At 48.7% G+C, this 15,252-nt stretch overlaps 1 protein-coding gene across 3 annotated transcripts; it reads left to right on the top strand.

Moving 5' to 3' along the window:
- The first annotated feature begins 1,804 nt into the window (after positions 1–1,804).
- Positions 1,805–12,110, top strand: scaf1 (SR-related CTD-associated factor 1). 3 transcript variants are annotated; one of them, XM_078951083.1, is made up of 7 exons: positions 1,805–1,991; positions 3,278–6,709; positions 7,312–7,394; positions 7,478–7,753; positions 11,267–11,395; positions 11,482–11,658; positions 11,756–11,887. In XM_078951083.1, exons 2-6 carry the CDS (start codon positions 3,349–3,351, stop codon positions 11,638–11,640), a joined length of 4,008 nt encoding a protein of 1,335 aa, XP_078807209.1. In that variant the 5' UTR covers positions 1,805–1,991; positions 3,278–3,348; the 3' UTR covers positions 11,641–11,658; positions 11,756–11,887. The 3 variants fall into 3 exon arrangements, with proteins under 3 accessions (XP_078807209.1, XP_023813621.1, XP_078807208.1); XM_023957853.2 differs by having other exon boundaries at positions 11,482–12,110; XM_078951082.1 differs by lacking the exon at positions 1,805–1,991 and adding an exon at positions 2,372–2,488 and having other exon boundaries at positions 11,482–12,110.
- The last annotated feature ends 3,142 nt before the right edge of the window (positions 12,111–15,252 follow it).

The following is a 15,252-nucleotide window of genomic DNA, read 5'->3' as shown; positions in this document are numbered from 1 at the left end:
GACCTTTTTGATAGCCACGTACGACCACCTCCGACCATGTTGACCCGCATTTGGTGTTGAGCAGGACGGCAGTTTCTCTGGATTCCAAGGCAGTGAGTCCTGGAGGGTTTGGTTTAGCGTGGCTAGCCGCTGGGATTGACTACCCGCTAGATCCATGTAGTTCTGCAACAAGGAATCCTTCCTTATGTCGCAATTCCTCGGAGAGTCGGCAGATGTCTTCTTACGGAAGCTCTGAGCTGCCACCGCGAAAAATATTTTTTGGAACAGTTTCTCGTAATAACGAGAACAGTATCTCGTTATAACGTGATACGTTTCTCGTTATTACGAAAAGCTTTTCCAAAAAATATTTTTCGCGGTGGCGGCTCAGAGCTTCCGTACGTTGGAACTTGTGTTGTGGTTTACATTGTTTTTGAAGAATTTTTTTTCTCTGGTGTTTCTGTTTTTCATTTTAAATAAAGCTAACGGAACAGCAGACGGTTTTCATTTTGGTGAACTAAAAGCAAGAATGTGGAGCTTCCTGCTCTCTGGTTTTATGATGGGGAATATCTCACAGTCTTTTACACATCTCCTTGACCTTTTGACCTTCACATTTACCCACCACCCTTCATCCTTCTCGTGCTGCAGCCTAAACTCAGGTGAGCTCTGGTCGCCTCCATCAGCTCCACCCCGCATGACACCCGACCCTCTGAAACACAAACACCCACAGCTCAGATTCTCAGTCCAGCTGTCAGCTGCACCCCCGTCTTCTGGTTTTCTAACGGTGTCGTACGCGTTGGTTTTGCTCAAGGACACTTCAACATATGAGCAGGCAGAGACGGAGGTTGCCGGTTGAAGTTCTTCCCTGCTGTTCAGGTGTTGGGTCTGTTCCACAGGTGTAGAAAGAACAGCTGCTTCAGTGATGCTCCTCTTCATCAAAGCACAGTCGGCTGCCAGCAGGATTACGACAAATGAAGATTTAGTTAAAAATATTAAATATTTAGTTTAGAAAATTAATTTTAAGGCTAGATCTTAATATTTCATTTGCAAATGATTTATTTTATTAAATTAAATAGTTAATTAACAAACTAAAATTTTTATTCTGTAAACTTAACATGTACCGGTAATTATTTAAAAAAAACATTTAACTTTAAATTAAATATTTAGCTTGCTGACTACATATTAAGTAAGTGTAACATTTATAAATACATGAATTAAAAAGTGAAAATGTGCATTTGAAAAATTAAACCTGTTTTTCTCCAAAAACAGACTAAATTACCAATATTTTAGCTATTAATATTTGACAGCAGCTTTACAAACGGTAAACTACAAGCTTTTCCTAACAGCATTTTTTCCATTTGCGTCTGATTTACCACCATTTGAATAAAGAAATACTCAGAAATGAGGTTTAAATCTTAATTTTCTTTATTAATGTCCTCCATCGTTAGAAAAATGCTGTAAAAAAAAACACTTCTAAATTTCATTGGAGTGGGTTTTTAATAGCGGTTAAAAAGAATGGAATCTGTTTTTTATTTAAGACTTGAGGTCCAAATGTCAGCACCATAATTCAGAAGAATTTATATATGAGTACATGTAGACATTATCAACTTTAAAGACTGAAATATTTTGAGGTTTTTTAAACAACGTTTTTATTGTGAATTCCGTTTTTGCTTCGTGTTTGTTTGTAGGCTTTGAACTCAGAAAGTATTACGTAAAAAGTACCCACCATATCAGTCTTTTTTAAATTTTATTTTATTTTTTCCCTCCATATCAATCTTTCAGAGCCACACAGGGAAGAATGACATAACAAACTCAATTTCCCATCGTCCTTAGCGATCCGGTTTCACCAGAGGGAAGATGGCGGCGCTAAGTGGAACAAGGCTGCCGCTGCGTTTCTAAAAAACGACTAAAGCGGACCGCGCGGGGCTTGGAGAAGCGAGTCGGTGTCTTAGACGGCTTGTCGGTGATCCCGGGGCGGATGCTGCGGCCTCGGAGGGGAAACGGGAGCGCGGACGGTGAGTCGTGAACGCGCTTGTCTGTCTGTCTGCCTCCTAAGCACGGCGGCTATATTAGCCGACTGTCTACTGCTGAGCAGTGAAGTGCGTGAAATGCGGCACGCGCATTTTATTGCTGACTCCCCCCCCCCCCCCCCACACACACACACCGTACGTACACGCGCACAGCGACGTGCGTCTTCCAGCCTGGAAGCGGACAGACGAGGCAGCGTCGGGGAGCGTCCGGCGTCACGGTCAACAGTCCGGCTGACATCAGGCAGCGGGGGTGCAGGGAAGCCACAGCCCCCCCCAGAACAGGCCAGCCGCCTTATGAAGACACCCACGAAGCGTGCGGGGAACCAGTCCGGACTCGGGAATGACTAGAACACGCATGGTGGTTCCGAAAAAACCCGGTGCGATCCAAGAACGGGGCTGCAGAACGTTTGAGTCCGCAGGAGACTGCAGGCACGTGCAAGGACGGCACCCTGGTTGCCCTGGAAACAGATGCTGGAACCAAAGTAAAGCTCCTAATCTTAGATGGATGGATGGATGAATGGATGGAGTCACACTTCTAGAACCAGGACTAGAGATGTGACTCCATCCATCTCTAGAAACATCCATGACCATCTGTAGATGTGGATGGAGTCACGTCTCTAGTCCCAGAAACGCACCATCAAGTGTCCAGTCAGAGACTCAACTTTGGTGCTGATGAATGGGTAGCATTCTTTATTATTCACTGACGCACTGATCATGAAAGGGAAATCTTATTTTAGCGGTTTGTCCCTGGCTTCTACGACACCAAGTCTGTAAAATAAAAGGCCTGGAGCCAGATTCACCAGGTTTGCACCGCTTTGACCGTTCACACCAGGTGCGTGCACTAGGATCCGCTAGCGGCTGTCCAGTGTGAACAGCATGGGCTAAAAGCACGCCCAAGATAGCTTAGTGCGTCCCAAACGCGCAGCACAGGCCCGGTGTGAACGTAGCATGAGGCTGAGGATGGCGTGAAGGAGGCTTGCAGCCTCGCTGGTGTATCGACCAATCACAGATGCTCTGTCGGTGCACACTGAAACCACAGTGGCTGTGCTCACGAAGTAAACGACAACGGAATATTTGTTATTATCACATCATACACAGATTATCGGTGCGTGGTCCCAAAGGAAACTTTGTTGGTCGGTAAAACGCAGGCGGTGGCGGGTGTGGCGGCGCTTGCTAGCGGTGGAGTTTTACTTTTGAGGGAGAACCAGCTTTGGTCACATGGTCCCATCATCAGGTCTGAACTCTAATCCTTCTGTTGTTCTTTCCTCTAGATTCGCTCCTGCTTGTCCTTGTGTGACCGCCGCCCCCCCAGCCCCACAGGGAGATCTCTGTGCCCCCCCTCATGGACTTGACTCCAACTCTTGGTTTGAAGAGGAGGCTCGCCTCCCCCTCGTCCCCCGCTGGAGTTGGGGAGCCCGCCAGGACTCTTCGTCGCTCTCCCTCCTCGTCCCTTTCACCTTCATCTTACCCGTCCTCCCCCCTGTCTTCATCTTCGTCGGTGGGGGCTTATCAAAACCATGTGAAAAATCAGAGGGCGGGGTTCTCCACATCTGCCACGCTCACCACTCCTCCCACCTCCCTGGACTTCCCTCGCGCATCCATGCAGTCCGGTGGAGACCGTGCCGAAGATGGTCGGAGGAAGATGTACGATCCCTTCAGTCCCACTGATGGAGACAAGGAGAGGAGGGGGGAGGTGGAGGGGGGAGAAGGAGAGAAGTACGACCCCTTTGACCCCACCGGCTCCCCGGCATCAGATGAGGACAACAGGAGCGACAAAGAATGGATTTCAAAGGGGGATGACGATGAAGAGGAGGAGAAAGATGAAGAACCTCCAGATTCTACAGACACACTGACGGACCTGCCGAGCCCCCAGCTGACCACCAAGCTCCCTCTGAGGAGGAGGGTGGAGCGTGGCCCCCTCAGAGCCGGGCGGCCGGCGGGCGCCGTTGACTCTGATAATTCTGAGATCGAGGAAGGAGAAATAGTTGGAGTCGTTGACAGAGACGGGCTCAAAAAAAGACTGAACGAAGAAGCCCCGCCTCCTGGCTCCCCCAAGATCTCCTTCTTTGCTTCAAAGCCAGAGAGGATCCTCCGGGTTCTGGACGGAGACGGGTTTGTGTCGGTCTGCGCCGAAGGAAACTGGGAGGAAGAGCGGGAGGACGAGCCTGTGGTCGGGGTGGAAGATCTGAGGAGGAAGCTGGTGAGCAGGAGGAAGGAGCGGTATCTCTCCTTTCCCGCCTCATCGCCCCCTTCGCCTCAGCAGCCGAGACCTCCCCCTTCTCCTGCCACTCCCCCCGCTGAGCAGCCCAGCAAGAGCCACAAGGCCTCCAAGAGCGCCAAGGAGCCCGACCGGCAGAAAAGCAAAGAACGCAAAACCGGAGATAAGGAGACGAAGAGGAAGAAGAGAAGGAAAGGCAAAGAGGGAGATCGGAACAGGAGCAAAGACAAAGAGCAAGGAGGCAAGGCTGGAAAGGAGGTCAAAGCAAGGAGGAGCAGCAGGAGCAGCAGCCGTAAGAGAAAGAGAAGACGGCAGAGCACCCCGGAGGCCTCCCACTCCTGCAACTCCTCACGAAAGGGAGGTCACTCCAGGCGATCCTTCTCCAGCCTGTCAGAGGACAGACACCGAGAGAGGGAAAGAGACAAGGACAAAGCCCGAGACAAAGGCAGAGACCGATCCAGAGACAGATCCAGAGACAAGGACAGGTCTAGAGACCGAGATAAAGGGCGGGAAAGAGGAGAGCGAGAGCACCGGAGCAGCAGCAGCCGCAGACGAAACGACGGAACGCGTGACAGTCGTCCCAGAAAGAGAGACAAGAAGGAGAAACCACATTCAAGCAGCAGAGAGCGGCCCGCAGCGCAGAGCGCCAAAAGGAGCAGGGAGAGGAGGGACGGCAACCGAGACCGCCACCACGACCGGGAGCGTCGCTGCGATGGCCGCCCTGTGGTTCCGCCCTCCATCCAGGACCTCAACGGGGCCGACCTCTTTGCCATCAAACGAACCATCACGGTCACCACCACCACCACCACGGTGCCCGGCTCCCCCAGACACGCCCCCCCATCCCCCTGCCGCATCGCAGAGGTTGCCGATCCCCACAAGAGGAAGAAGAGAAAGTGGCGCTCGTCTGTGGATGTGGAGGATCACCGAAGGAGTCGCAGCTGCTCGCCGCCACTCTCGCCGCCAAGATACCATGGCTACGGCTCAGACCGCTACTCCGACAAACTAGAGATCGACGTTTTGTCTTTGGACGGGGAAGCTCTAGACTCGGACTACCCGTCTTTAGAGGACACGCCTCCTGCTGCTCTGCCTCCAGAACCTCATATTCCCAGCCCCAAACCCAAGTCGGCCCCCAAGACTGGACAGAACCGCTCCAAAAAGAAGTCCCGCATCCTGAAGAAGTCTGAATCCTCCTCCAGTAGAACCACCGGCAAATGTCTGTCCTCGCTGACGGTCACTTCGGGCTCCGCCTCCGCCTCGCCAGCCCTCCCCTCAGTGAAGCGACCCAGAAAACTCGGGAAGGAAAAGGGGCGGGACAACAGCAGGAAGGACCCGAGTCGGCCGGGGAAATCCAAGAAGGAGACAGGCGGCAGTCGGAAGGGCAAGCTTCAGTCCAAGGTGTCCGTGCTGGTCCGGGAGGGGGTGAGCAGCACCACGGGGGCCGGAGTTGGCTCCGGGAAGCTGAGCATGGACCTTCTTGGTCCTGGAGGGGCAGGAGGCGGAGCTGGAGGCTCAGTGGTGGGAGGATCCATTGCTGTGGTCTTCTGCAGGGACAATGAAAGCAGATCGCCCTTCCTCAAGCCCTGCTCCGAGCCGCTGTCGCTGGGGGGCCGCAGTAAGGACCTGACCGGCTTGGCCAAGCGAAGCGGTTTGGCTGGACCACCATCGTCCTTAACCGGCCCCGCGGGGCTTAAACCCAAAAAGACCAAACCCAGCTCCATTACATCCACCTCCTCCTCAGCGTCCTCCCCCTCATCCTCTCTGGCAACCAAGCGCCGCCGCCGCCTCGCCAAAAAGGTAAAAGAGAAAAGCGGAGCCATTGGCTCGACTGCAGAGGACGGTAGCCAATCAAAACCTCCGCCTGAAGGCTGGGGCGGAGCCTCCTTTGATGGTCAGTCTGTCGCTAAAGAGAGCGGGAGTAAGACGGTCAGCCCTCACACTGGCCATACCGGGCCGGCGCCCTCCTCCTCCTCCTCCACGTCCTCATCCACCAGCGTGCTCCCGCCCTCCTCCTCCCCCCCACACAGTCCTCCTTCATCTGCCGCTCCTCTGAGGGACACCCGGGAGTCGTCGCCCGACTCTCAGACCGTGGACAGTAGCTGCAAGACCCCAGAACCGTCCTTCTTGGGGGAGGACGGTCCAGCCCGGAGCAGCCCCACACCGGCCCCTGCCAGTCCCTCCAGCCTGTCCACGCCGCAGGGCGCCGGCATCACCAATGTCTTGACCACACCCACCGCAAAGCACCAACCTCCAGATGACACCCCGAAGTCTGTGGCGTCTCCTCCTTCCTCGTCTTCGTCAGCAGGCGGGGGCCTCAACTCTCTCTCTCTGCCCCTGTCTTCGTCTGATCCCTCCTCCTCGTCTTCGGTGTCGTCCTCCTCTGCCAGCAAACCTCCTCCTCCTCCACCCCCGCCTCCCCTGACGGCATCCAGCCTCCCCTGGAGCCTGCAGACCGGGGTGGACTGCACGACGGGGGGGGTCCTGGCATGTAAGTCCTCTGGTAACCAGCAGCTCTGCCTTCATAGAAACATGTGGGGGGGCTGCATAAATACCCCCTGTAGGGGTAGGTTTAAAAACTGAGACTGAATTTCACTTAGAAGCATTGATTGAAGTATTGTTTATTCCTGTATTTCAGGAAAAAATACTTTTAAATAGAAGAATTTATCATTTAATGATGAAAATTCCAAGTTTTTCTTTTTTTATCAGTGTAAAGAGTTTGGGACCGTTCTTCCAAATGTACTCGGTCCTGATCCGATGACTCGTGACTCGGTCGTCCAGGCAGATTTAGCTGATGTTATCTCACATTACCCAGAAAGCTCAGCACGGATGGACCGCCGTGAAAAGCAGTGACGTTTAAAGAAATCCCCGTCAGAGTGGTTGAAGGCAGGAGTCGCCTGTTTGGAAGAACATCAAAGCTGAAAAACTCTGAGGTTAGGTCTGAAAAGGAACCGGGGAGGATCAGGCAGCTGACACGGTCATGATGGAGGCGGAGCTTAGCGTCTGCGGGAAAGCCTGGCCTCTATTTAAAAAAAACAAAAAAGATCTCAGCTGCAGGTTGTTGTGCTGATGTTTCATCTGCTCCCCCCTCAGTGACCGCCCTCCTCTTCAAAATGGAAGAAGCCAACCTGGCCAGCAGAGCAAAGGCTCAGGAGTTCATCCAGGCCACCAGCCAGGTGAGTTGGGAGGCCCACCTGCCTCTTCTCCTCTTCCTCCTCTCTGAGGCAGAGCGCAAACTAACAAACATGTCCCCCTGCAGATCCTCTCACAGGCCAATCAGAGCCAGGCACAGCAGCTTGCTCCTCCCCCCTCTGCACAAATCCCTCCCCCTCCTGGTCTAAGCCCCACCCAGTTCATTCTCCACAGCTCTCGTCCTTTGGCTGGATGCACCAAGACGCCACCCCCTCATCTCCACGCCTCCATAACAGCCGGGTGTGCGCAGACCCCCCCCTCTATCATGCCTGGAGGGCTGTTGGGGGTGACGGGGGGCTCCAGTGATGCAGCATGGGAAAATGAGTCCAAAGACCCTGACAAGGTGAGACGAGTCGTAGCAGAAGCTACATTTCTTTCTTTCTCTCTTTAAGGTTTCAAACTGATATTAGTGGGAGAAGTGCACGCCGCCTACACGTTCACAGCTGCAACATTTGCTGGACCTTGTGGAAACAACAATCCACCCTTTTCATTGGATCTCAAAGCATTTGATCACCACAAACCTAATAGATACAACCGCAGCACAGTAGTGTGTTGGTGAGCGACGGCGTCCCCGCCGCTTCCACAAGCTCACCCCGTTATTCAGCCATGGAATGATTACGGGTCTCAGTCCACAAAGTGAGTCTGCAGGAGCGTCAGCCACCCCCGTCTTCACTGCCCCCTTCCTGGCTGAGCAACGGCTACCCCCTCCCCCTGGCTCGCAATGACACTCGAGGAGTTAGGACACGATGGATCAAAATTTCCTAGGAAGAGTTTTAGACTTTTTAAATTCAAGATGGCGACCTTTTCCTGAGGTCAAAGATCAACAAAACTCCGGTTGTGGTTATACGCTTCGTCCAAATTCCTTCCCTACTCTCTACAAAGTGCACTATGATGCTCACTAGATCAGCAAATATAGACCACAATGCATTGCGTCTGAGCAATCTTTGCCAATAAAATGTATTTAAATGTATTCTTTAAATAGATGATCAATGTTTTTATCTTTAGAAGACAGTCGACTCATAAATAAACGTCTCAAAACGCTCATATTATTTGGATTTTAACTTCATGAAATCAATGACGTCATATACGGCGTTTTTTATTGCTTTTCAAATCCAGGGGCCTAAATATTCCAGCACTTTCTAGTTTTTTAGTCGTAAGGCTGGGAATTGAGACACAGCCATGGACTCAAACTGGTGGCGTGTGTGAAATTAAATAAAGAAAACAGACGTCTTTTTTGGCACTTTCATCCGCTGTGATGTCATCATGGGGGGGGCATTTTCAGCATTCACTATGTGTGTACAAATTTTGGTGAGTTTTTGATTTTGTGGCAGTGCCAAAGGTCAGGGGCCTCATTTCTAAAACTTTGCGTAGGATTTGCGTCAGAAGTGGCGTACAGATGAAACATAGGACGTGCGTACGCACAGAAATATTCGGATTTATAAAACCGTGCGCACGCACATCCTACGCATCTTAATAAATCACAACCAATTCTAAATGTAGCGCAGTTTTTGCGGCTTCATGACACGCCCATAGTTGCCCATAAATAGTCCGTGAAACACAAATGAATATTCATTGATTGCGAAATCATGGCACACAGAGAGAAAATCAAAAAAACGTAACTTCACTCAATGTGAAGTAGAAGTTATCGTTGGCGAGGTGGAGAAGAGGAGAATAATGTTGTTTGGAGGGCACAGTGTGGGCATTACTAATGCCAAAAAGGCACGTGAGTGGCAGACGGCGGCAGACGGCTGTAGCCTCACAACCTCGGACCGTGGCCGAAATAAAAAAGAAAAGGTCGGACATCAAAGTCGAGGCAAAAAAACGTCTGGCGCTGCATCGCCAGAGTGTGTCTGCCATGGGGGGGGACCCCGGAGCTGACCCCTCTTGATGAGAGACTGGCGGCTATTATTGGGGAATCCCTTTTAAGTGGAGTGGTGACTGAGGCGGAGGGGGAACACCGTCGCGCCAGATGCACCGGGTGACACCCCCCCAAAAGCTCCAACAGGACGGCTGGAGGAAGTCTGAACCGGCTCATAAGCCACTCGTCCTCGTTTGCCAGCAAGTCTCCTTGCTGTCTACAGATGCGTTCACTCCGAATTCTTCCATTTGCCACATCTTCTAAGAGCGTAAGATCAGCCATTGTGCGTCATTACGCATTGTGATGGGGCATTTTATTTCCCTCCATTTAATTACATCTGACAAGCTGCAGATGTCGGTAATAATCCACGTGGAAATGGGAAATTGATCAGCAAATGTAATTTCTTGTGGCTTTCTGAATGGTTGAGACATACGCCATACATTGCTTTATCAGAATTAAAACAAACTAAAGGCATATGCATGAATACCATAATTCCATAGCTTATGAAGAAATGTTTTATGAAAACAACTTTCCCCAGTGGACAATTAATACGTTTGTCTGTCTGTCTGCTCCTATATCTGCTCCTCCAGACGGACACATTGACGGGAATATCAGTTTTGTACATTATTTCGTTCTGTTAACTATATTATTTATGAGGATGAATTGCACAACATGCCAATATTGCAGAACATATTTCACTTTTCTTTTTGCAAATAAGTGTTCATTTGAATTTCTGTTGTAATTTTCGTTTGATTTTTTTGTTTGTTTCACTGCTGATCGATCAAACGGGTGTTGGTGTAGCTGTTAATTGTAAGACTTGCTTTGTGAAGTCTTCATGTTATTTCTGAGAGGCAGGATTGTCATTTTCACTTTCACGTGTTTCTTCCATCTGCCGACGGCGTCGCCGTTTCTCATTTCACCCGTTTTTGTGCGTACGCCTGGGTCAGAGCTTGCGTGAAGGACCGCACATTTTCCCGTCAAGTTTGCTTTTTATAAATCTCAACTATTGTGTAGAGAGTGGCGTACGCCTTCTTTTGTGCGTACGCAACGTTTAGAAATGATGCCCCAGGTCCTGGACTACATTGACCCGATTGGACCGTATAATAGAAGGAGTGTCTTCAGACGGAGCAGCTTCTGCTTCATGGACTGGATGCAGACCTGGACTGAGCGGGTGTGACGTCACCCACAGAAAAGGCCTCACCTCCGGCTCCAGCCATCATCGCCAGTTCAGTCACCATTTGCCGCGCTACAGCGCCGCCATTTGGAGCCAGTTGACAGTGATTGGTTAGTCTGAGTTGACGTTTCTATGGCAACTAAATGTGTTGGCTTGCTGGAAGTCACACCCCTTCTGCTGAAAGAGGCTCGAGAGAATCTGTCAATCAAATGTATGAGGTGGGGGCCAGCGGGCTCCACATGCTTTTACTGAGGCAAGTTTATAAAAAAATTAGGAGCTGTGTTTCATTATGAACAGAAATGTTTCCCTCCCCACCAGTGAAGCCCTAACAGCACAGCTGATGTAGGCCATGGGGGTGCTGGATGGAGAACGGGGGGTTCATATAAAGTCCACTTCAGCCTGAGAGGAGGGGGGTCCCCAGAGACTCCTTTAGCTTTGAGGCTCCTGTGGATCAGAACCAGTTCTGTTTGTAAACGGACTCCACACAAGAGGAAAAGGAAGGTCTTCACCTTTAGATGCGGATACATGTTCCGTGTTCGGATCGGATCATTGGGTGTAACACGCACACCGAGTTAGTTTCAGTATGAAGGCCATTCACCAGGACGGGGCTCTGACCGACTTCCTGCTCATTGCAAGTTCTGCTGGATCCAGAACACTAAAGAAAAGTCTCATTGTGTGTTTTATTACAACAACAATGTCCACCGTTGACTATCACGGTGTTCTCATGGTTGACCCTTCTCCTGCACACCCCAGGGATGAACTGCACCCGTGTTCACCCAACCACCAGCTCTTCCTCCTGATGAAGTTGTTTTTGCTTTCCTCAGTATCTGAAGAAGCTGCACACGCAGGAGCGCGCGGTCGAGGAGGTCAAGCTGGCCATCAAACCTTACTATCAGCGCAAGGACATCAACAAGGACGAGTACAAGGACATCCTCCGTAAAGCCGTGCATAAGGTCAGTCTGGGCTCGTCCCGGCGGCGTGGACGCGCCCCGCCTTCGTCTGTGTGAATCTTCCCGTGTAACCGGGTTTGTCTGTGCAGATCTGTCACAGCCGCACCGGAGAAATCAATCCGGTCAAAGTCAGCAACCTGGTCAAGCTTTACGTCCAACGCTACAAGTACTTCCGGAAACACGGACGCAGGATGGATGACGAAGAAAGAGAGGAACGGGAATCGGGGGGGTTGCATCCGTCTACCTGAGACAAACGGCGTGTCGTGGTTCAGACCTCCACTCACAGCTCTCCTTCTCTGTCCTTAAAGTTTACTCTGTCCATAGTCTGATCTCCTCTGTCTGCTGTAAATATGTCTGATGTAGAAACCACAACATGAATGCAGCCTTCGGGAAGGGAGGCGCAGGTGAGCTGCATGCCCACAGCCCCCCAGCGAAGATCCACATGTGCTTAAGGTCATACGGTGCCGACACACGTCAGGCACACGCGGGCCGTGGGTGTTCAAACCCACCGCCGCCAGCGCAGAAATGAAGCCGAACACTAACCTGTCAGTCTGTGAGGAGGCAGGGGCCGACCCCCCCTGCTGTCCGGGAGCCGCAGAGACGCTCAAACCAGTTAACCCTCTGAGTTTCTTATTCTGTCTGTGTACGGTGTGCATGTGTTACCGCGGCTGAGGAAGGTGGCAGATGTCTTTATTAAATAACGACCTACAAATATAAATGTGTCTGGAAAGTCGATCTGTGGATTTCTGTTTCGGTTCCGGATGAAAGCGTGTCACGCGTGATCCTGGACATGGTCCATGGTCGATACGTAACATTCAGCTCAGCGGCCATACCATGCAGTCCAATCCTTTCATCTAAATGGATACAATCTAGATATTTATTCTTTATACGGTATTTAAAGCTATAAATGAAAACTGAAACGTTTTCTCTTATTGGCACTAAAGGACAAAGCGGCTTTTGGGTCTTTTTATGTTCTTTTTTAAGGTTAAATAAAGTGTTATTCAGGTATTGTGTTGCTGTGAAAAAAGGGTTATTGTTATTGTTATTGTTTAGTAAACACACAACGCACTGTAGTTAGTTGTGTGTGTTAGTTCACCGCATTTATAATTGGCCCACATTGGTAAAATGGGGGTAAAAACTTATTTGGTGGTTGTTGTTGTTTTACCTTGACTTATGGCCCAAAGTGCTTTACAGCACACACACACGCACACACTGATGCTGAACACCGATGCCAACCGACAACCACCCAGAGCAACGTGAGGTTCAGTGTCTTGCCCAAGGACACTTCGGTAGGAAGCAAACCTGTGATATTTTTGATCAGAGGTCAACCACTCTACCTCTGTACCACAGCCAACATACATCGAATAGATTGGACTTTTTTATTTTATTTAACATCCTATGTACCTGTACTTGAAAAGGCAAAGACAGTAGAGACCCAACAGGAAGAGATTACTGACCTAAATGGTATTATACCTTTTTACCAACATGATCTTGTTTTTTATTTTGAAGCAATACTGCGGTTACTGTCAGTACTAGACGGGTCTTCAGTATCTCTGTCCTTTATATCCCTAGTACTGACTGGGGTGCGTGTCCCTCCACCCTTCATGTTAAGGAGTCAGTTTGAAAAATACATTTGTTTTGTTAATCCGGGTTTTCATCAGGAATCCACACGAAAAAGTAGGAGACATGGATTTGTGAAGCTACTACAAAGATTTTAAAGTAACAAGCTCATCATCTGGTAGCGGCTGGGTAGCTCAGTTGGTAAGGTGAAGGGCTACCATCCAGGGTTCCATGAAAAATGGTAACAATGGGGATGGGGCAATTACCATGGCGACCAAAATGTGGAGCAATTAACATCACCCATCATTGCCCCTTGGGCAAGGCCCTTAACTCTACTGCCTACCAGCATGAATGTGCATGGATGATCCCGGTGACGGTCAGAGGGGCCGCAGGCGCGAACCGGCAGCCACGCCTCTACCATCTCCAAGAGTGAATGAATAATAGAGGCAATGTATGCGCTTTGAGCGTCTGGGAAAGCACAGATAAATCCAATGCATTATTATTATTATTAGCATTAATAGCGCGTCACTATATTCATTTGGGACTTCCTCATTTAAGACGCTAATGATGAAAATACTTTATACAGACGTTAGAAAATTTCTCCCTTTTGAACTAGAATTGATCTGAAATGAGAAACAGACATTGTTTTTACAAACATTTCAACTGCTGGAATTAAAATGTAACCTCTCTAAAAGTAAATATTCCACATAATATCCATCCATCCATCTTCAGAACCCACTGAATCGGGGCCATGGGGCAGCTGGAGCCGTCCAGCTACTGTTGAAGGCAGACGCCTACACGCATACAACCATGCAGCCCTTTCATGGAAAGATATATATATAAAAGCATTTCAATGTTAAGTTTACACAAATTTAAAGAATAAATGACATTAAGATGTCTGCAATTGAACAACATGAGGTTAAGCTGTTTAAAATGAATGAATTTGACATTGTGTAAGAAAATCAGAACAAATCATGTTCACCTTTGAGCATCTCTTGTCAGGCGTCACCACAGCGAATCATCTTTCAATGGTTTGCACAAATGGTTAAGCAGAGATTTTTCAACCGGACGACCTTCCTGACACAACCCTGTGTTTTATTGGGCTAGGGACCGGCACAGGAGGACGTTCTGTTAGGCAATAGTGGATGAAGCTCATGGGAATCAAACCCTGCTCTCCCATGTGCCGTCCTGGGCTAAACCAACTGAGCCATCCAGCATGCGATAAAGTAAGAATATAGTGAAACAAATGGCATTTTATGTTAAAAAAGGTAACGAGAATGGTTATCCTGACGATTTTAATGACAGAGTTATAGCTGTTTTATAATTTATTTAGGTTAAAACAAATTCATCAATGTTTTAGCAGGACTACAACATATAGATGCTAGAATTAGCAAAAGAGCTCATTTATTTCTGTATTCGAAAGGCAGGTGAAGGAGATCCGTCCAAACCACTGACCTCATTGAAGAGTAAACATTACAGATTAAGACATGAAACATAGAATAGCACAAAGTAGACAAATCCACACAAACCATTTCTCTGTAGATGTCTATCAGATTTGGCTTCTTTGAACCAGCAGGTAACTCTTGTTTGGAACCGCAGGGGGACGAGTCACTCAGTCCAGTTTTCATACAGTCAGTTGTTCATAGGTAGATAGGTTGGTTGGTTGATTGATTGATTTGGTTTGGTTTCTTTCAAGTATTAATTGTAGTCAATACAAGAGAAAAATCACACGGATGTATCAAACTCCTTACAGAGATAATCAACTGCATAGATTCAAACAAACAAACAAACAGAAACAAAGACACACTTAAGACACATTTAAATATAGTGATTATTAACTAAATAGTCAAGTAGAAAGTGATTTAGTGCTAGGAAAAAAAGGAGTTGGAAAAAGCAAATTCATATAATCTCACTCCTATTGAGTTATTTTGTGTGAGAGTTTTGCAGTTTTGGATGATAACGCTCCACCACATGCTGCCAGAATGATCACAACCAGTCTCTAGGCTCATATGGTCTGACCAGCAATGACCCTTGACCTGAACCCCATAGAGCAGGTCTGGGACCAGCTGAAGCAGAGACTCTTTTGTAATAAAATTAAGGGTATTATATTAGTTTAATCTGTGTTCCCCCACACTTCAATACAAAATGTAAAGTACGGTAAAACCAAAGAGCAATATAACACATGCACACTCTGACATGGTAAAATATACTTGGATTTGTTCAAAACAAAAAGGGTCTTGGTTACTTTATTTTTTACATAAAATATGAGATTTCCATGTTCATTTGTCATCCAACATAAC

This window comes from Oryzias latipes, chromosome 8, assembly GCF_053564925.1.
Source record: "Oryzias latipes strain Hd-rR chromosome 8, Olatipes_Hd-rR_3.1".
NCBI lineage: Eukaryota > Metazoa > Chordata > Actinopteri > Beloniformes > Adrianichthyidae > Oryzias > Oryzias latipes.
The sequence above is the reverse complement of the archived record's forward strand: the minus strand, read 5'-3'. Positions and strand labels throughout refer to the sequence as shown.

Bases quoted from the DNA above. Each gene is read 5' to 3' on its own strand.
- scaf1 (XM_023957853.2), top strand. From the start codon at position 3,349: ATGGACTTGACTCCAACTCTTGGTTTGAAGAGGAGGCTCGCCTCCCCC. The intron at 6,710-7,311 runs GTAAGTCCTCTG...CTCCCCCCTCAG, and splicing joins GACGGGGGGGGTCCTGGCAT to TGACCGCCCTCCTCTTCAAA. The intron at 11,396-11,481 runs GTCAGTCTGGGC...TTGTCTGTGCAG, and splicing joins TCCGTAAAGCCGTGCATAAG to ATCTGTCACAGCCGCACCGG.